Here is a 22,241-nt window from a genome sequence, read left to right as displayed (position 1 = left end):
CTGTGATCTAAACATTAAATTATATCTTAATATATAGGTTCAGGTTAAACAAAAACTGACTTCTTATGACTACTTTACAAAACTACGCCTTGTTTCAGCTTTTTATTTTTTTTCTCACATTTTCGCGTAGTGTTAAAAGATCTCCATGTCCAGTCAAGGTATACTATGTGCGTCTTCCTGTATTTTCTACATCGGATACACCAAAAAGGTAGTTAATTCTAGTTTTCCGCCATGAATGAAAATATCCATCGATGCATTTTCGGTACAAGCAGATTACGTCATCAGTTCAAGCGCACCATTTTAAAATGTAAAAAGGGAACAGGAAAAAAAATGAATTTACCGAAAGCATCTATTAAAAATATTTCATTGTAAGATGTCTGACTGGGATTCAGAACTGGAAACAATAGGTAGATCTAGATCTAGGCTTTTTTTCTCTTTTTATTTGTAATATAAAGATAGTTTTATTGTCTACATAGATCAAATTAATAATAACAATACGGCTTGTCTTCGAGTCCGAAGATAAGTGAGGAGTGCAGTATTTCCCGTGGCTGCGAAGCCCCAAAAAAGCTGTGACCTACATATTTTGCCACAACCAGGGCAAGCATAACCATTGTCCGCAGGTGGTCGATTTAGATTTTCTTTTCGCCGTCTGCGTTTGTACTCGGCAGCGGATTTCCTTTTAGTCTCAAAGGTGTATCCCGCGGCCTTCGTTAGTGACCTCCAGCTGTCTCGTTCTGAGGCCGCATGCAACCAGGTGCTCTCTTCTATGTCAGCCAAGGAAAGTTGACTCCTAAGCTGGTCTTTGAAGCGTTTCCGTGGGGCGCCTCTGTTACGTCGACGACCACCTTTTGGGTGAGCTAAAAATAGATTAAATTAATCTCAGAACAAATTAGGCCTAAAGACAGTAAAGTTATAATTGCAATGTCTTCGATGCCGAAGTTTAAGGATGTTAGCATGACTATCGTCACTATGCAAACTCAGTTGCAAGCTTACATCATGCATATTTTTCCACATCTGATTCAGACAAAGTCGTTGTCCTAGATGGGGGGGGGGGGCTTAGTTTCCTTTTCGTCTTCTGCGCCCGTCTTCAACAAGGTTGTTTTTTTCTTTGGGTCTCAAAAGTGTGTCCCGCGGCTTTTGTGAGAGCTCCTCGTCTCTTTCAGACTCAGAGATCACATGCTGCCAGCTACTTCTAAGATAAAGAGATGATTGGTAGCCTATAGAGCCACAATGCCAACCTTTGCCCACATTAAACTGGAACATTAGTTTGTTGTGCACAAATTCTTTTGAATCTTAATAATTTAGATCTAGACATAATTTCTCGATCTAATTGTTACCATAATTTTTTAAAAGTAAAAAAAAATCTTCGCGTGCACTTCTACTAATTACAAGTGTGGACAACTTAATCGCTATTCCGAATGGTTAAAGCAGTGGTGTAGCTTTGGGTGGTGGAGGAGGAGGGAGAATTTGAAAATCCCCCGGGCCCCCACTTGAGAGGGGGCCCCCAAATAGTGTTTTTTTTTTACATTAAAAATTAAATATTACTCAGAATGCAGGGGCCTCCAAAGAGGTCAAGCCCCCAGGCCCCCAAACGATGGAAAATTCCTAGCTACGCCCCTGGGTTAATGCCAAACTCGATTCTTCATACTGTCATCTTGTTTATTTATTTGATACAGTTTAAAGGTTCCACCCTTTACGACTTTTTAGTGCAGTTAAAATTTTAAAATTTAGGTATACATATTTTTTTATGTAGATCTATTTTCTTTTACTTGATCTTGTTTAGTCCTAAAAAGAATTAGGACATTCTGAAGTATGCAAATCAGCTGTTTGTTTGTTTTTTAACTGTAGGGTGCAGACACGTGATATACATATTTTGTAACATCTAACACAGACAACAAAAACATTGTTTAGCCTATGGCTTATTTGAATATCTCTTCGCCATCAACGTCTGTATTCGACAATAGTCTCAAATTCTCAAATGTGTATCCCTAGACCATTGTGAGAAATCTCCTGCAGCAGCGATCTATTTTGAAAGCCATTTCAGAGCTTTGCGATCTATAGGGCATCTGGTTCTGTGGCCAACGATTAAACGAGGGTGTCATGTGGCCAGCACAACGACCAACCGCCTTTACTTTTCGCCAACTAATGTCAGGTACCCATTATAGATGGGTGGAATCAAAGATCCTGAAATTAAAAATCGCAGTCTTCACCAGGATTCGAACCTGGGACCCCGGTTCGGAGGGCAAGCAATTTATCGCTCAGCCAACGCGCCTTCATTGTAAATTGTATGAGCTTCCCAGAAAACTGAATACTGAGGATTGTCAAAACCTTTTTAAAAGGCTTATCGAGCGGAAGAACTTCACATTTACAACCATATATCTCAATACTGTAAGATTTCTTTCCCGTTTCAATATCAGACATAATAAATTGATTACCACTATTTGATTAAGTAATTATTTTTTGTGTTTTTTTTTAGATTCATGTTTTGTTAGGATCAAAGAATAATTGTGCGAAGTTTTAACTTGATCCGAGAATGGGAATAGGAGAAATGACGTGTTCGAAATTTGTACCAAACAAACAGACATACGGACAGACAGATCAGCTTTGTACAAAAAAATCAACACATGTTGTCACCACAGATTTTAAATTGCAATGCATTTTTATAAATAAAATAAATTTTGTGTTTACAAATCTAATTGTTCATTTGTTGTTGTTTTTTTTTGTTTTTTTTTACAAGCCATTGCAATGTCATCGATCGCTTTACTGATGTCCGTCACCATGAGTCTGGTATCCTACTGGTACAACATTTCACAAACACAGAAAACACACAATTTGGCAAAAGGTGAGTTACAGACATGGGCGTAGCCATGGATCGGTTTTCATGGTTTAAACTTTTAAACCCTTCCCCCCTTAATTACCCCCACCCTCCCTCCACCTCTCTCATTAATAAAGCAAATGTACGAGAAGTCTTCCTCTTCACATCTTTTCTCAATTCCTAACGTCGAAAAAATTCGTAGTCGGGAAATCCTGGGATCTAGGACAAACCAATTTTATATAATGCACATTTGATTAGACACGCTATGTATGAGTCAATGTTTGGGTAACAGTGGATCTATAGATATCTGCATACCACAAATACCTCTATTATAATTGAAAACTCGTTACGACTTTATGAGCTCAGAGTTTCATTATAACGTCATGAGAGTATGTTCAAACTAATGTAACCTCTACAGGACTATACACATTATAAACCTAATGTTCTTTTATTAAAATAGAGGGCTGTAAATCACAACTAGCATTGTATATGTTTATAGATTTAGGCAGTGCTTTTTTTTTTTTTTTTTGTTGTAAAAACAAATAGGTGCCGGTACTCAGTGATGGATTGCCTAACTTTTAACTACTAATAAATTAATAATAAACGTTAAAATACAAGAAAAGTAATAATTTTTCCCCACAGTCAAAAAGGTGCCGGCACGCCGTACCGGTGCGTACCGTCACAAAAAAAAAGCAATGGATTTAGGGGATAACCATTATTATGCGAATATGTTTTGAGTATTACACAGTTAAGTTTGTAAAGTTACTTTATGAAAGGTAAAAGAACGCCAATCGCATTTACTGTCATTAAAAGTGGCCCATTCGGCGACATCACCCACTCTTTAGGGTTCCGGACCTCTGGGTATTTGCCCGGTTGCCCGTAGAGCCAGTCCGCCCCTGCATAACATGCTCTGTGGTTTAGGTTGCAAAGTGCGACACTTATGGTTTTTCTGAGACCTTGACTTACTAAATCTAGTCCAAAATGGGCAACATTCATGAAATGTAGCAGGCTGTTTAAAAAAAAAGATTTAACAAAACGTGTAAATTACTTCTTAGAATATAAAGGCAGGCCTATTAATAACTCAGAATGGTAACAGACACATAAAAGGTTACCTTGTGACGTAGGTGAATCACAAAAATAGAGTCGTTTTTTCTTTTATGACATGCTGGAGCTTTTGTAAGATTGAAAACAAACAACAAATATTCCGTCATTTAATAATTATATTAAAAAAGATATAAAACTTTTTAAAATGATTTCTAGTTCTCACAATATTTTTACACTAGATTGAGAATAACCACCAGAATGTTTTTTAGCGGCCCCCGAAAGGGGAAAAGACATTCTTAGTTTTGTGTGGAATGTCTGTCCGTCCGTCTGTCTATCTGTCCGTCTTTCCGTCTGTCCGTCCGTCCCGTTTAGATCTCTTAAACTAAAAAAGATAGTGAAAATCCGACAGCATAATATTTTAGACCATTCAAAGTTCTGATGCAACGGATACTTTTTTTCTTTTCTGAAAGCGAAAAAAACTAATTTTTTAAATCACTTATGCAAGCAGTTTTTTCATTAAAAATGCTCTACTTTTACAACTATTTACTATTAATAGTAACAAACACCGAAGGCTCTATAGTAGGGGAGATGACCATTTATCATATTTTTAACACATTTATGCTAATGGTTTTTGATTTTTTGTACAAAAATATTTTTTTTACATTTGTATTGCTAAGTTATGTAAGTATTGTCATACTAACTACTACATTTACACACAAAAACAATGTTTACTTTTTTAAAGAGAAAAAAATCTATTTAGTATGCATATAAGTTGGACATAATTGAAAACAGCCATTAATACGTAGTTTTTCATATTATCACGTGGATTGTAGTGTACAGTTGCACCTGTAGAGTACTCCACTAAAGGAATTTTTTCTTCGAGATGTTTTTTTCTTGAGGATTTGAATAAGAGCTTGACACTTTAAAAAAAAAACAATTAGATCAATCAGATATTCATTATAACACATCAGTTAGACCAGGTTCACATCTAACTTCACATTCACTTTCACCTATCCTTTGGGCCGCTGGGGCACTACACAAGATCTGTCAACCTTCTTTCTCCATTCTTCTCTGTCATTTGTCTTTGATAGAATTTCATTATTTTTGAAAATATTGAAACCTGCCTTTTTACCTGCCTGGGTGGACCACTTCGGGGGCTGATTTTGAGTTTGTGTTTCACACAAACTGTCTTTCAAACCTTGTTTTTTAATCGCCTTAGGACACACTATGTTTAATCCTACAATCCAAACTAGGGATAAACAAAAACAAAATAAAGAAGAAAAAAACGTATAAATATTAAAAAAAAAAAAACAAAGCTTTTAAAAAGTGTAGTTGTATCAATTATCAATTAGTTTGGATCAGTCATGTCATTAAATTTGTAATAGATCTAGGCTAAAAATAATAATCCTGTGCGATTAGAAATATTTTTTATTTATTGTTTTTGTTTAGCGCAATTTTATGCTTTTAGCTTTCTCACTACTTTATGATACTATCACTTGTCTGGACCAGTTGGAGAGGGGTAGGGGGGTGATCGCTTTTTGAATATATTTATTTTAAAAAAGGGGGAGCGACCTGAATTCAAACTCGAGGGCTAAGCGTGATAAAGCCAATACGGTAACCACTGTAGCAGGGAGCTGCTTAAGAAAAAAAAGAATTTCAAGTTATTTATATTTTATCCTTACAAACAATAATGGGGACTAATTCAACTTTTACCACTTCATCAGTCGATTAAAATTTCTTACCCTTGTTCAAGATACAAAACAAAATAATTACCAATAGTTAATTAACTAATTGGTTTGTTCATATTTATTAATTCTTGTGTTGGCATGTTAAAGAAATGGTGACTAGACACCTCATCATACGAGACATTTCATAATTGCAACATTTCATCATTGCAACATTTCATCATTGCAACATTTCATCATTGCAACATTTCATCATTGCAACATTTCATCATTGCAACATTTCTTCATTGCAGCATTTCATCATTGCAACATTTCATCATTGCAACATTTCATCATTGCAACATTTCATAATTGCAACATTTCTTCATTGCAGCATTTCATCATTGCAACATTTCATCATAATAGCAATTCATCATTTAGGGTTAAGGTTAGGGTTAGGGTTATCTTGCTCAGTATGTTAATTACTTAATTACACCTACATGTACTTATGTTTGCAAAATACCCTTTATGCAATGATGAAATGTTATGGTGATGAAATGTTGCAATGATGAAATGTCTCGTATGATGAGATCTCAGGGAACCAAAAGAAATAATAGTGCGAAATTTCAGCTTGACCAACTTTGTACCAGACAGACAGACAAACAAAGTGAGTTGATAAAAACTTTGTAAAAAAAAAAATACTTTAAAAAAAAAAGACAATAGGCCTACCTCCTTTTACAGCGATTATTTTTCCTTTTAAAAACTAATGAATTAATGACTATTTTAGCCTCCCCCGTTCCCCCGAGAAAAAAAAACCTGGCTAAGTGAATGTATAGATCTACTACACTTTATAATATTCCTTTAGATCTAGACTTAGAAGACGATACGCACAATTTTCCTGAACATTAGTCTGTTTAACTCTTAAATTAAAAAAATGCCTTACCTTCTGAAATTCCCAAACGCGATAGTCCTTTCAAGAACGCATTGTCCTCTCAAGAACACGATAGTCCTTTCGAGATCGCGATAGTCCTTTCGAGATCGCGATAGTCCTTTCAAAACCGATGTTGGATCTAGATCTAGACTTAGTTCTCTAGTCAAATTTAAATTTATGTATTTGTTAATTTTGAAAAATTATAACGTCCCAGTGTGGCCAACGAGCTAGTATTTTATTTCTCAGCAATATAAATCAACTGTTCAATTTATAGGAAAAACATTACAGCCTTTTTTTTGAGATCTGCTGTCCATGTTCCAGTCTCCACCCTCCATGAAGTTATGACTTGAATAGAGGCATTGTAAAAAAAAATGCAGAACATTTATATCCTAAATAGAATACAAGTATATGGTATCTCCCCAACTTATTGCGTTTTTTGTCACTTTTACACTTAAGATATTCTGCAATATTTTTCCAGAAATAGAGCGTCGCTTGTCGGAACAGGATCATTTGATCTTCGAGTCTGAAGTCAAGATTAGGGAAGATATTTTATCCTCAGTCAGTGCGAGTGAGGCTTCATCTAGAAGAGGTAGTGTATCCATGCGCATGTCAATATTGACACACCTTATAGAGCATAGGTTCTGAAAGCCATTTTTACGAACTTTAATCAATTCACTCTGTCTTTCTGTCTGGTAAAAAAAATGTGTACACGCTATTTCTCCCACACCCAATCTCGGATCAAACTGAAATTTTGCACAATTATATTTTTTCGCATGTCAACACAAGAATCAATAAATAGTAATTAAACCATTAGTTAATTAATTATTGGTTTTTAATTACTTTGTTTTGTATCTCGAACAAGGAAAAGAAATTTTCATTGAATGATAAAGTGGTATAAGCTGAATTAGTCCCCTTTAAAGGTCGTCGTCTGAGTCTTAGTGAACACAAACATAAGACTAGAGATATAATAGAAACAGAGTGGTTACCGTGTTGGCTTGAGAAGCCTGAGAAGGCTTGAGCCATCAGTTCGAATTCAGGTCGTTCCCCCCCCCTTTTTTTTTTTATTCTTATATTTTATATGCTTTGTTGTTGTTGTTTTTTTTTATTTTCTTCTTGTAAATCTTGCACTCTGTCTAGTACAATTTGTCTACACCTTAAAACAAACAAACATTTTACCTTATTTCTTCCAAACAAGAGGTGGACTGGGTATCAAAACCGGCCCGGGCATTTCTAAACCATCCGGCCCATAAATTGTATATTATATGATGGACATCCAGTTCTAAGTCTACCTGTCCTCAAAATCATTATGTTAAATTTGATAATGTATCGATAGATGTACACATGCTTACAGTGAACACTATGTCCTTATAAGGAATAAAGGCTTTATGTTGCTTTTTAATCTTAAAGTGTATATGCCCTAAAAGGATGAAGCTCTACCGATGTAGGTTATTACATTATTTCGGAAAATGTGTTAGATTAAATTAGTAGGCCTTAGTAGAGTCTTAGAGTCTGTAAAGGATTTTTAAGAAAATCCCCAGAAAAAGGAATACTATGAAAAATGTAACAATTTAATAGTGGCATCCATGCGGTCCTTATCTTATAAAATAAAGACGTGGTTTAAAAAAAGAAGATACTTACTGTGGTCCTACCCGCCCATTTGGATACCGGCCCATCGGGCATTTGCTCGAATGCCCATATTGACAGTCCGCCCCTGTCCCAAACCCAATCTCGGATATTTCGCACTTTTGACTACGGAGCATAACAAAAGTTCTGCTTCAATATTCCTATGCACTAACTGCACTATCAAATGTCTGGACCTAACCATTTGAGAAGTTACATTGCAAAGACTTTCTTTCAAACCAATCTTTAAAAAAAATCAAAAGTTTTACTCAGAACATGCAATGTAAAGCGATTAGACGAGAGCTGCGGTTTTTCTAGACTGTAAGGGGACTTGAGAGACTTTCTATTCAAATCACTTTGTTCAGCGACATTTAGAACTAACAGAACATAAAAGAAAATGTTCGGATCGGTAGTCGTTTCCCAATAGCTCATGTTCGTCAGTACAAAAATGTTTCCAAAATGAGTTTGGGGTTAATATCATCTCTCCTTAAAATATCATCTCTCCTTAAAATATCATCTCTCCTTAAAATATCATTTCTCCTTAAAATATCATTTAACAGAGCGAGGCTCTGGCACCTGGTATTTATTGTTTGTCTAGATCTATTACAAATTTAATTACTTGACGAATCAAAATTAATTGATACAATTACACTTAATGTATGCTTTGTTGTTGTTTTTAAGTAATTTATTTTCTTGTTAAAGAGTCATTTTAATTAATCCTAAAAAGTCGTGTCTCTACAATGTGGCCTGTTTTATCTGAGTCTACAGCTGAGGTATTGAGGGAAATTTATTTACAATTTCAGTGCTAGAGGTTTTAATAAGTTAATAGAAATCTGTTGTTAATATGTGTATGTATCGGTATTTTGTCCAAACCCGGCTTTCTTGGAATTTTGCAGTCGATCACGCTTCCCGTATGAAGCCTAGTGGCTTCCAGGGATCTGCGCCTCCAGACAGTGTTGCTATGTCTAGGCCTATGTTGTATTGTTGGAGCTCCCTGACTAGTAATAATAATTTTTTAATATAATAATTTTATTTATAAAGCGCTGTTAACAAACAAAATGTAGGCGCAAGGCGCTTTGATAACATTACAAACATAAACACGAGAGCTAAAATGACAAACTAATCTAAAAAAGTTCTTCATGAATGTAAAGTAGCATGTTGTCTGTTTGAGATTAATTGGGAGTGAGTTCCAAACCTTTGGTTCGTGCACAGAAAAAGCCCGCAGACCGAAGCTTTTGAGAGAGAAACGTTGCACCACTAGAAGCGTTGAATCCATTGAGCGCAGGGCTCTCTGGGGGACATATGGAGTGATCAGTTCGCTAAGGTACTAGGGCATTTCTTTATTATAGATACACTGATGACAAAGTGTGGCTACCTTGTAGTCGATTCTCGCTGTCACAGGAAGCAAGAATAGTTAACCACTAGTCCAGTCTGTCTTTGTGGTCTTTCAGATGTGTCAGTGTCAAGTAGAGTGGCCACATTCCATGCACCTATGATTGGAGGAACTATAGTCTTCTTTTTCTTTGAGTTTCGTCCGCTTGCGTAGGGTTCCCGCTAAATGTGGGAGGTTGGCTAGGGTATTTAGAGCAGGCTATTTTGGGGGGCACTTTTTCCAGTCCTGTGGAGGTGAGCAGTGCACTCCTAAATAGGGCCGCTCAGTCGCTCAGCTGTCTGCCGGACTTCACTGCTCCTCTGTGTTAGTGGTGAACGACCATATGGCCTAAGCCGCCTGTGTGCAGGGTTGCAGCTACAGCTTCCACTGTGCCCTCACCTACCGCTTCACTGCTTGCCTGTCGCCACAGGTCTTTGTTTTCTTTACTAGTATAAGTAGTAACACTTGATTTAATGTCTCATGGGCCTTGTTGGGTACTTGGCAGCCAGTCTAGGAAATGAAAACTCCGAAATAAAAGCTACGACTATCTGTTGTCTGTGCGACATGGCAACGAGCTACTGGTCTAAACTGCCCACAAGTGGTGACGTTGCAGATCAGGGTTAAGGCCTTCTATAACAAATGGTCTCAATCTAATGCACATTTTGTCACAGTAAGAAACAGAAAGGGAATCTTGCTAAAGAAGGGTAGTTTAATAAGGGATCGGAACAGGTCGAACTAATCGAATCAAGAATGAAATGCTCTTTAGATCCAAGTGTTCCTTATTTCAGACAGCAAACAAGAAAGCATTGATCAAGAAATGCATGAAATTCGACGCAAACTCAAGAAAGAAGTTATACCTTACATCACAGTCTTGAAGCTACGTATCAAACAGCAAGGTCAGAGGTTACAAATCCTGGAGAGTTTGTTCCAGGGAGAACGAAAATTTCCAGGGAACGTGGATTTCAGTAGGTACAATTAAGACTAAAATGCTACTAACTTTTATCATCATCACCATTGACATCATCATCATCGTCATCATCAACATCATCATCATCATCATCACCGTCATCATCACCATCATCACCATCATCGTCGTCATCATCATCATCATCATCACTGTCATCATCATCATCATCATCATCGACAGGTAGGCCTAGAATTGGAGGCCAATCATATGATATAAAATTTGTGGGCCGGATTGTATAGAAATACCCGGGCCGATTTTGACACCCAGTCCGCTCCTGATCATCATAATCATCAAACTTAATGGGAGTGAGGGATTTAAAAAATCCAAATCCGCTCTTCCACAGGTCTTGGACAAAACCCTACGATTGTGCGCTATTGTAGTAATTCTAAGGCAAAAATTCAACAAAAGGAATGAGATAATAATAGACTAGATCTATAAACAAATAGTTAGACATGGACTTCAGCTATCAAGCTATAGGGACTAATGTCTTAATTTCTACAAGTCCTACTTAACACTAGAACAGACAACTGACACACTCCCCAGTGTCGCTCCAGGTCTTCCAAACAGTTCACTGGTATCATGCAGGACGGCACTTAACCCCAGACAGTTCAGGACTCCCGTAACCTGCAGATCCCTGTAGAATCAACATGTCTTCTCCTCCTCGTGTTGAACGGTGCTATGATCACTGGCGGATCCAGGGGGGCGGTAGAGGCGATGGCCCCCCCCCCGACACTCGGCCGATCCCCGCTTCGGAAGGGGGGGGGGCGAATGAATTTTAGTAAAAGAAATCACTCAATTTGTATACGAATTTATTAGTTATGTTAATAAAATATACTAAGTATTTATATTTCAACCTATTTTTAGATTATTTCGCAACCCCCTTTCTAGTATGTTGGCCGATTTGGTGGGATGGGGAGGTGGTGATTGCATGGGGGGGGGGGCGGTCTAATTTATTTGTAGAAATCACAGCTTGTTAACAGAATCAATTAAATATCTATATAATTAAAACTTGTTATTGATATTTAGCAGATCTTTATATTATGTCGTTCTCCTGCCGATTGGGGGGGGGGGGCGGGGAGCGAATACATCTACTGCCCTTTCCACCGCCCATCGGACAAACCAATACTTTTTTTCTTTTTGTATTTTAGTTAAGAAATTACAAAATACAAAAAAATATGTCACTGAAACGATTTATATATGCTATAAATTAAATTCTTATATCAAGTCGCCCCACCCCCTATTCTTTAATGACAAATGCAATCGTTAGCAGAAATTATAAAAAGGAGCGAGGGTCAACGTTTTCACTCTACCGCCTTCTCCACTTTCCAGATGAAAACATGACGTTTAAAAATAGAATAATCAAATATGGCGACAGAGATTATGTAATTGTACACCAATTTATCTTATTTATTTTAAGAAAGACTTTTTTTTGGGGGGAAAATTTAGAATTCATACGAACTTTTTAATTATAAGAGTAACAATTAAGATGAGTTCTGAACCCAAATAATATTTTCCTAGTCACCTTTTTCCAACCTTTACTCAATCTGATATTTTTCTATTGTATAAAAAATAAATTTTGAGACTATAACTCACAATATTTGCCTGAATCCTAAACATGCAAAAAAATCAGAGTGCAATCAGTGGGTGGGGAAGGAGAATTTGAACATCCCCCGGGCCTTCATCAGCTACAAAACAAACAAAAAATAACAACCAATTAACACAAAATAGTCTGAAGTTAAAACTTATCTGTCCGATGTTGTTCTCTATCGAGGCAGACAAGAAATGAACTACGCTGGTGTAAAAGCGCGGGAAATCGGAAGGGGGCGGAGATGTCAGGCAAAGATGAATGGGAAAAGAGGGTACTGTAGTGTTAGTGCCCATCGCATATTAAATAAAACTGTGCTGGTTGTTGGTCCCGTTGGGTTGGATGGTACCTGACATGTAAATAAGTTTGTTTTCGATCTGTGGACGGGTGTTTTTGTCATTGCATTGTTGTATAGTGACGAAGAGATCGCTGGTACCCCTATGATGTGTGTTATTGAAATGAGCTTTTTTTTTTATATTATTTTTCGAATATTTTCTTTTTCGGCGGCGATCCTCAAAGTCTTAATCTAAATACATGAAGTATCTTATCTTTTAAAGGAAAAAATCGGTTGTTTTTGCAATGTAGTAAGGACCTGTGAATTCATATTAGAATATTTTTCAAGTAAAACATTTTCAAAAGGTCCTTTTTTGAATAGGATGAATAATGAGCTGTAGATGTCATATATATATATGTTGTACGCGCGTTTATGCTTAGGGTTAGGGTTTGGAAATAAAAATCGCTCCCCCCCCCCCAAACACTTCAAAGTTCTGGATCCGCTAGTGGCTTACAACATTATTCTCCATACAGATCTGGAGCTTCTTTTTGTCTTTCCAAACCTATCGATACGGAATTCGGCAAGTCTCGGAAAGTCAAAATACTATGAGACATAATTTTCTTTTTTTATTCAAATAAGAATGAATGAGGAAAAAAAAGAAATCAAGTCAATTTTAAAATTCAAATGTCTTTGTTTGTACAAAGCACATTTCAACTCGCTTGGCCTGTCTGTTGTCTGATAAAAAGTTTGAACACGCTATTTCTCCCACATCCCTTTCTGGGATCCAGTTAAAACTTTAAACAATTATTCATTGGCAAAGACGACATCAATTAATAAAAAAAATAACTAACAAGTCAATTAATTAGTTACTGGTAATTAATTACTCTATTTGATACCGTAAATGGAAATGAATTCTTCAGTATTAAGATATATAGTTAAATATTTGGGGTTTTGTCTCCTTAGATAATTGTGCGCATTATTTCTCCCATACCCATTCTCGGATCAATTTGAAGCTTTAAACAATTATATTTATTGTAAAACATGAATCAATTTAAAAAAAAAACAATTATATTTATTGTAAAACATGAATTAATTTTTAAAAAACGAATTAATAGGCCTAACCAATTAATTATTGGCAATAATTATTTTGGTTATCTAAAAAGAGAAATAACTTCTACATTATTCTACATATAGTTGTAACTGTGAATTTCTTCCCCTTAGATGCGTTTTATTTTGTTTTTTAAAGTATTTTTTTCTGTTTTTCTTGTTTTTACAATGAATCATAATTCCGTGTATTAAAAAAAAAGGATCAAATAAAGAGTTTGTTCCACAAGTGTGTTAGAAACTTTATTTTGGCCTGAAACTTTGGTAGATCTTGTTGCACGCAACTTAAAGTCCGGTAAATACGTTATAATAGAGCTATCTGAAAGTATCATTGCTTTGTCGATTCCTACTACAAGCTTCAACTTTCCTCATGGATGTAAAGTGGAAGGCATTGGTGAAGCTAAGGATTTTGGGGCCCGGGGGGGGGGGGGGGCTTGACCTCTTTAGAGGCCCCTGCCTTCTGACTTTCAACATCATGACTTGTATTTAATAAATACTAAATTCAAATTGGAACAGTATATATATCAGTAATATCATCTAGATCAACGCTGTCTAGTAGCTTTGACTTCACTGACATTAAAGCCATACTGCTAAGTCTTCCGTGCGTCATTGTGCTCATTTTTATTAACTTTGGTCTTGAGAATCACAAATTTATCACAGTTCAGAAATGTTGCCTTTAGGAATTATGTCCAAGAAAGCCAGCCAGACAGACAGACTCATTGTGGCTGCGTAATCATAGGTTTGATCTCTGTACAGATCAAAGCCCAGTCTAATATTTTTAAGAGTTGGCAGAACAAGTTCTTCAATAATGTTGTGCATCTGGCTTCAGAATGATACAATATAAAATGCACTACGTTAGGGTCTATAAGAGAAACGGATGACGTAATCCTTACAAGTGCAAAAGCTACGAAGTAAAGCCCTCTACTAGTATTTGTTTACGAATGACGTGTCATTTATTTCCAGTTCTCGACCCCTTATCTATATCTCCTCCTAAAATGCTCTCGCCTGTTATGCAAGGTGGGAGTCCCAAAGAGGTTAGTCTGTTCTACGAGATTCTGAAACAGGCGGAAAAATCCATCGGCTTTGAGAAAGAATTAATTGGTAAGTATAATAATAGGTAGGTTGTCATTATATTGTAGTTTATAAATAGTATATGCAAACGCATAATTTGTAGGCATAGAAATAAATAAATACCAACATATTGATTAACGCAAAGTGGCAATGCTTTTTTGGACTTATTAACAGTTAAGAGAGCAAGTGTGCCAGGTACTACCTAATATTAGCTACCAAAACCTAATTAGAAGCATTTATCCGGGAGTTGGGGTTGACTACGAAAATTTGATTTCAGATAGGGCAAAGTAATTGTAAATGTATATTTACAACAGATTTTTATTATTAAATTATTATATAATTATAATTATTACATTAAATTATATAAATTTTTACTATTTGAGCTATGAATGGACTCTATTTCTAATATCTTAGCTGTATAACATTTAGATCTTGTGGTATAAAGGGGAAGTAACCCTTGAGGTTTTATGGGCACGAAATTGCCTAAATTGTGCCGATTTGCCAAAAACCCAAAATATAAAATATCATTTTTATTATGAATTATCCATATTTGACGTCAACGAGGAACGTCATTCTCACAAAATAAACAAAAAAATCAGCCCAGCTTTGTAGGTTGAGTGTGGAAGTCCATGCAATCTTTAACCTGCTGGTGGGGATTTTCATGAGGCTGCTAGCGGGGATTTTCATGAGGCTGCTAGTGGGGATTTTCATGAGGCTGATAGTGGGGATTTTTCATGAGGCTGATAGTGGGGATTTTCATGAGGCTGCTAGTGGGGATTTTCATGAGGCTGATCGTGGGGATTTTCATGAGGCTGCTGGTGGGGATTTTCATGAGGCTGATAGTGGGGATTTTCATGAGGCTGCTGGTGGGGATTTTCATGAGGCTGCTAGTGGGGATTTTCATGAGGCTGCAGGTGGGGATTTTCATGAGGCTGATAGTGGGGATTTTCATGAGGCTAATAGTGGGGATATTCATGAGGCTGATAGTGGGGATTTTCATAAGGGTTAGTAGTGGGGATTTTCATGAGGCTGATAGTGGGGATTTTCATGAGCCTGCTAGTGGGGATTTTGATGAGGCTGATAGTGGGGATTTTCATGAGGCTGCTAATGGGGATTTTCATGAGCCTGCTAGTGAGGATTTTCATGAGGCTGATAGTGGGGATTTTCATGAGGCTGATAGTGGGGATTTTCATGAGCCTGCTAGGGGGGATTTTCATGAGGCTGATAGTGGGGATTTTCATGAGCCTGCTAGGGGGGATTTTCATGAGGCTGATAGTGGGGATTTTCATAAGGCTGATAGTGGGGATTTTCATAAGGCTGATAGAAGAACACAAGCTTTTCATATACCAGGAAAAAGAAGACAAATGAGTCTGTACTTTTACAAGTCAACATTCTGGCTAGCGACTATATACGGTATCTATGGATCCTTCAATACTGTGAAGAAACGAAAACTCGGCTGGTTTAGTCATATTGTAAGACATTACTCATAATAAAAATTCATTGTTCAAGGTATTTCTGTGGGAATGAATATTACGTTTCTCCACTCCCAACCCCAGTTGTCCCACAATGGCAATCTTTTTTTTACAAAGTATATATCAACTCCTCTGTCGTCTATCTGACAAAAGTTTGTACTCGTCATCATCTTCTACAGACCCACACCCATTCTCAGATCAAGTTGAAACTTTGCACAATTATTCTTGACATAGACAAGACATGAATCTATCCACACAAAAAATCAGTTTGTCAATTAAAAAGCAATAATTGAAGGGAAAAAAACATACAAAGAAAAAATTGAGAATTTCTTTGCAAAGAACAACTCAAAACAATGCTGGGAGGGATTAAAGAAAATAACAGGCTGCGCCTCAAAACGAAAACAAATTTTAGTGGCTGATGATGAGAAATTCGCCAACGAACTAAATTATTTTTATTCTCGTTTTGACAAAGAAGATTTTGTTGATCTACACAAAGAACTTTTCAACACTCTGTCCAAAGGAAAACAAGAGCCCTACGTCAATTTTGTAACGGAGGATGAAGTGACATTGTTATTTAAAAGAGTAGACGTAACAAAAGCTTGTGGACCAGACAAAATTAGTGGCAAGCTGATCAAGCTATGTGCGGAGCAAATTTCTTTTATCTTCTGTCATATCTTTAACAAGTCATTGCAAACGTGCGTAATTCCAAACATCTGGAAAACTTCAGAAATCATACCAGTGCCTAAGAAACCAAAAATAGATTGCTTAAATGATTTCCGCCCAGTAGCACTAACACCTATTGTTATGAAATGTTTTGAAAAATATATCCTTAAACAACTTGTAGCAAAAGTCAATAACAGCCTAGACCCTCACCAATTTGCATACAAAGCAGCTAGAGGAACTGAGGATGCCATTCTATTGCTTTTGGACCAGCTTTATAAGCATCTCGATATACCCAAAACATATGCACGAGTCCTCTTCGTAGATTTCTCCTCGGCTTTCAATACCATACAGCCACATCTAATGATAAACAAACTGAGTAACTTAAATGTAAGCCCTTACTTGCAAGCATGGGTTCTAAACTTTTTAACCCAACGGCCCCAGTATGTTAAAGTCAACAACACCAAATCGTCAACTCGAGTACTATGTACGGGTGCTCCACAAGGTTGTGTACTTTCTCCTGTGCTATACACTCTTTACACTAATGACATAAGAAGCATCTATGACTCAGTTAAACTCATTAAATTCGCTGATGATACTGCCATAGTCGGTCTTATTTCAGGAGACGAAACTCAGTATCGAAGCTCGATAGAAGAGTTTACAAACTGGTGCACCGACAACTTTCTAGAACTGAATGTAACAAAAACTAAAGAACTTATAATAGATTTTAGAAAGAAAAAACAAACTATACGTGAACTGCAAATAAACACTACATCTATAGAACAAGTAAAGGCATATAAATATCTAGGCATTATCATCAACAACAAGCTTTCATGGGAAGACCACCTTGGAACTCTGACAAAGAAAACAGCCCAGCGACTCTTTTTTCTATACAAACTCAACAGTTTTAAATTAAATAAGAAGATCCTTGAGACATTTTACGGCGCGACTGTACAAAATCTGCTAACATACGGAATAAGTTGTTGGCAAGGCAACGCCTCATCTAAACTGTTGCAACGTCTAGAAAACATCATTAAAAAAGCATCAAAAATTACACTCACAACATTACCACATTTAAAGGAACTTTTTGAACAAACGTGCCTAAGAAAAATCGAAAAAATCTTGGAAGACAACGGCCACCCGCTCCATCAGAACTACGCCAGGTCGTCGCGAAGTGGGCGACTGCTGTCAATCAAAACAAGAACGGAGCGGTACAAAAACTCGTTCGTACCTCACTCGGTCAGACTCTATCACCGCCACTCATTGATCAGGGAACATGAAATGCACCAAGATACCTGTGTGTAGTCGCTGAATGAACTCTTTATGTTGTCTGTTGTATTTATGTGTATTTTTCTGTTGTGTTGTCTTTATATGAGAAACGAGTCCTTGTAATCACAACAAATTTCCGTAAGGATCAATAAAGCAGTCTTAGTCTTAGTCTTAGTCTTAGTCTTAAATAGGCCTACCGGTAGTTAATTATTGTGTTTGATACCAAGAAGGAAAAATACTCCTTTAGTATTCACATATATGGCTAAAATATGTAGGGTTTCGTCCCCTTTCTCGGCTGAAGTTGAACCTTTAAACAATTTTAACTGTACCTAACAAAGCATGAATCTTTTTTTTTTTTTAATTAGCCAATATTTATTGGTTATTATTCTTATAACGAATAAGGGAAATAACTTCTACATTATCGAGAGACTTGTAAGTGCGGAGTTTTTTCTCTCAGAGAAGCTTTGTTTTTAAGAAAAGTATTTTTATTCTCTATATTTTCATCAAGCCATTACACCATAGTCTTCTTCGTGGTGTGTTTTCCTGTTACAAGCCTGTTACTCCGGTTGGTCGTTGCGCTAGCCACATGACATCCTCTTTAACCGTTGGCCATAGAAACCTATGACCTTTACATCATCTGCCCTATAGATCGCAAGGTCTGAAATGGGAACTTAAGCCTGTCACTCAGGCCCTACACTAACAAACATATGTCCTGTTCAACACTTGTATTCACTTTTCCTTGTTCTCTGACGTTTCTGGTCCAGAGTTAAGGTTCTTTTTATTCTATGTTTCCTAATTCCCCTGATTAATGATGACTATCTGTATGTATTGTTTATCTCCAGATCAAAGAAACAGAATAAGTCAATTAGAAAATCTTGTCAAGAGTATGCCAGACAAATTTTTTATACCGTTAGGAATGAAATAGGTAAGAAGCATAAAGGTTGAGTTCCAGTTTCAGAGTATTTCAGAGCTAGGGGCTGATTTTATAAAACTCATCTGTCTCTATCGCAAAAGATATATGAATTTCATGAGTGTTGAGACTAGGTCTCTTGAGATCTACGTCAATAGAGGCTTCTTTTTTCGGCCTGGACGCACGCAATATTTCTAAGATGGTTCCAAGCAGATGGTAATTCGTTACAAGTGTTGTTGTTTTTTACCGGGGGGGGGGGATTATCTAAGAAATATGCGATTAACTTAAGGTGAGGCCGAATGCCCAACAACCCGGTGTTAGCCCTCCCATTTTTCTTTCTCTGAACCGCATCGGCCATACGGGTGTCTGACAAAGAAGAGGCGCTTTGAGGATTAAGAAAAGGCTGTTGAGGATTTCTTCACTCCCAGCCAGTGCTACAAAATCGGTTCCATTAGGCACCCAACGGGAAATCTGTTTTGTTCCCTTCATTCGTCTCCTCTATGGAACGTTTACACTCGAGCGCCACGTTAAGGCTCAAGAAGCGTTGCTCAGGTCTATCGTCTTTAAGAATGTTACATGGCAAACACAACTTCCTCTTTGTTTTACAGCTCTCGGGAACCCATTTGAGTCCTAGAAATCCCGTTAGCCTTCACCAAGAATCGAATGTCCTCCCTCTCCCACCCATAATCCCGGTTCGAAACCCAAACGCTTTATCACTTTACCACTACGCCTTTTTTTTTTACAACTCAACTCTGTCTGTTTTTAAAACGTAATTTCTCCGACACCCAATCTCGGATCAAGCTGAAATTTCGCACAATCATTTCTTTTACCTGACAACACAAGATTTAATTTAAAAAAATATTATCCAATTAGTTAATTAACTATTGGTAATTAATTATTTTGTTTGGTGGTATAAGCTAAATTAGTTCACTTAATATACAGCCACTTTAAAGTAAGTTGGAAACAAACAATAGATAACTATAGGCCTACAATCTTGTTTTCATATGTACCTCACTAGCAGAGTGGTTAGTATGTCGCTTTAGGTCGTTTCCCTCTCACCCCGCCCCCCCCCCCCCTATTTTTTTATGTTTTTAAAAAGCGATTACGGTAAAATTCACTCATATATCCCTTTCTTTCTTCCCTTCGAGATCAGTGATAGGATCATAGCGTAGGATCATAGCGTATTGAGACAAGTGATAGGATCATAGCGTATTGAGACAAGTGATAGGATCATAGCGTATTGAGACAAGTGATAGGATCATAGCGTATTGAGACAAGTGATAGGATCATAGCGTATTGAGACAAGTGATAGGATCATAGCGTATTGAGACAAGTGATAGCATCATAGCGTATTGAGACAAGTGATAGCATCATAGCGTATTGAGACAAGTGATAGGATCATAGCGTATTGAGAAAGCTAAAAGCATGAAATAGCGCTAAACAAAAACAAGTACAAAATATTTCCTATAGTAGAAGTTTATTATTGTTGGACTAGATGTATTACAAATTTAATGACATGACTGATCCAAACTAATTGATACAAATACATTTCGTATTAGCTTTGTTGTTGTTTGTTTTCTTTAAAGTATGTTCTGTTTTTCTTGTTGCTCAAGGCTTAAATTTGGTTTCTGGCTAAGATTGGAATCAGTTAACTAGGGGAGATCATCATCCTCATCAAACTCCATTAGAGTGAGGGCTTGAGAGGCTCAAATCCTCTCTTGCAAAAGCCCTGGACAGAAACTCTTCTGTTTATCGTAGTGCATACATGTCGCCATACAGGTCGAGAATTTTTGGTTTCCCAGACCTGTCGAGACGGAGATCAGCAAGTCTGGGGCAGTCAAACAGAATATGAGGCACGGTTTCCTCTTCTTCCCCGCCGCGGGGGCACCGTGAATCGAAATTTGGCCATAGCCATGAGAAATATGAGCCAACAGGACAGTGGCCTGTCCTGCACTGTACTATAATAGCTTGCTCAGGCCTGGACAGCCTCCACCACGGGGAAGTGCGCCTCATGCGCTCCCAGACTTCACGGGCTTTTTGGGAACTTGTCCCAGCACACTTTCGTGGATTAAACCCGGCGATAGAAAGGAGACTCCTGTGGCTTTCATTCAGTCGCCCTGACGATTTCGGACTAGATTGCATTTTTAGTTGAATAATCTTCTTGGCACTAGCGGATCCAAAACTTTTGACCCTAACTCCATGAAAGAGAGAGAGAGAGAGAGTAGGGAATAACAAAAGTGGTCATATTACAACGCATTCTCCTGACATCTACAGCTCATTATTCACCCATTTTATAAGGCAGGTCAAATTGTGTCCACTAAAGTAACGTGGGGGTAAGGGCCAGTTAGTCATGACGGCAAACCCTTTTTCTGGCACCATTAGTAGTCACTCGGTCACTCCAACTAATTTCTCCCAAGAAAGAGAAATATCCTCTATGATGATTGAAACCTCTTAGAACAGGTCATCGCGTGGTGATCCTATGCATCCTCCTCATAGCTACACCTCAAGTTTGTACACGTGATTTCTCCCACTTCCCATTCTCGGATCAAGTTGAAATGTTGCACAATTAGTAATTGTATCTAACGAACCATGAACCAAAACCATCAAAAACCTACCCAATGAATCAACTACCGTTAGTGATAATTAATTAGTTTTGTTTGATACGGAAAGGAAAATAAATCTTACAGTATTGAGAGATATAGCTGTTCATATGAAGTTCTTTCCATTATATAAGCTTTGCTTTTTAAGAAGTATTTTTTAAATTATATTTTGCTCGTTTAAGACTTACATGCATGCCATTTTTAGATTATTACATAAATCAGCAACACAGACTTTTTTTTTTTTGGGGGGGGGGGGACATTTTTTTTTTAACTTAAGACTAAACATTCATTTATTTCAGAAGTTTCACAGATATTCACTTTATTTGAACTATGTTTTTTTGTTTTCTTTTGTTTGAAGCTACCAGCTACAAGAAAACTTGTACAAGGCCCGGTGAATTCAGTGAATTCCAAATGAAAGATCAAAATAAAGTATGTCTAATTTGAAACAATGTGTTTGGTTTTAAAAGCAATTAATTCACAGACAGGGGAGAAGAAACATTTTTTTTTTACATACACAGAGATGTTGAGAAGTTGTAGACAGAAGAAGAGAGACAGACGAACAAGAGATTGACAGAAAGTAGCAGGAGGGGTAGATGTTAAGTAAAACCAGAGAAAGTCTTTACCATCAGAAGGTTGTTGCCCAGGCAGGGGCTCTATGATAACAATTAAATATAGGGAGAAAGGGGTAATGGGACTTTGTTTAGTCTGATAAGACAATTGGGAAAGAAAATAAGAAATGGAATAATGAAAGAAAAAAAACAGAATGAAGAAATTTTTTTTTTGTGAACGCTTTTCTAAAAAAAATGTTAATATCAGGAAACTTGTTCTATAAATAGACCTCAGGTGGACAAATCCTCTGCACCAGATTTGGCAAACTCTGTAT

At 37.0% G+C, this 22,241-nt stretch overlaps 1 protein-coding gene across 2 annotated transcripts; it reads left to right on the top strand.

Annotated features, from left to right (window-relative positions):
• The first annotated feature begins 288 nt into the window (after positions 1-288).
• On the top strand, positions 289-21,822 carry LOC106056499 (uncharacterized). Of its 2 annotated transcripts, XM_056008567.1 has the most exons (7): positions 289-407; positions 2,738-2,842; positions 6,933-7,043; positions 10,235-10,411; positions 14,340-14,477; positions 18,691-18,773; positions 21,717-21,822. In XM_056008567.1, the coding sequence occupies exons 1-6, from the start codon at positions 374-376 to the stop codon at positions 18,771-18,773; spliced, it is 648 nt and encodes a 215-aa protein (XP_055864542.1). In that variant the 5' UTR covers positions 289-373; the 3' UTR covers positions 21,717-21,822. The 2 variants fall into 2 exon arrangements, with proteins under 2 accessions (XP_055864542.1, XP_055864543.1); XM_056008568.1 differs by lacking the exon at positions 6,933-7,043.
• Positions 21,823-22,241: the final 419 nt, after the last annotated feature.

The sequence above is a fragment of the Biomphalaria glabrata genome, chromosome 13 (genome assembly GCF_947242115.1).
Source record: "Biomphalaria glabrata chromosome 13, xgBioGlab47.1, whole genome shotgun sequence".
Lineage (NCBI taxonomy): Eukaryota > Metazoa > Mollusca > Gastropoda > Planorbidae > Biomphalaria > Biomphalaria glabrata.
The sequence above is the reverse complement of the archived record's forward strand: the minus strand, read 5'-3'. Positions and strand labels throughout refer to the sequence as shown.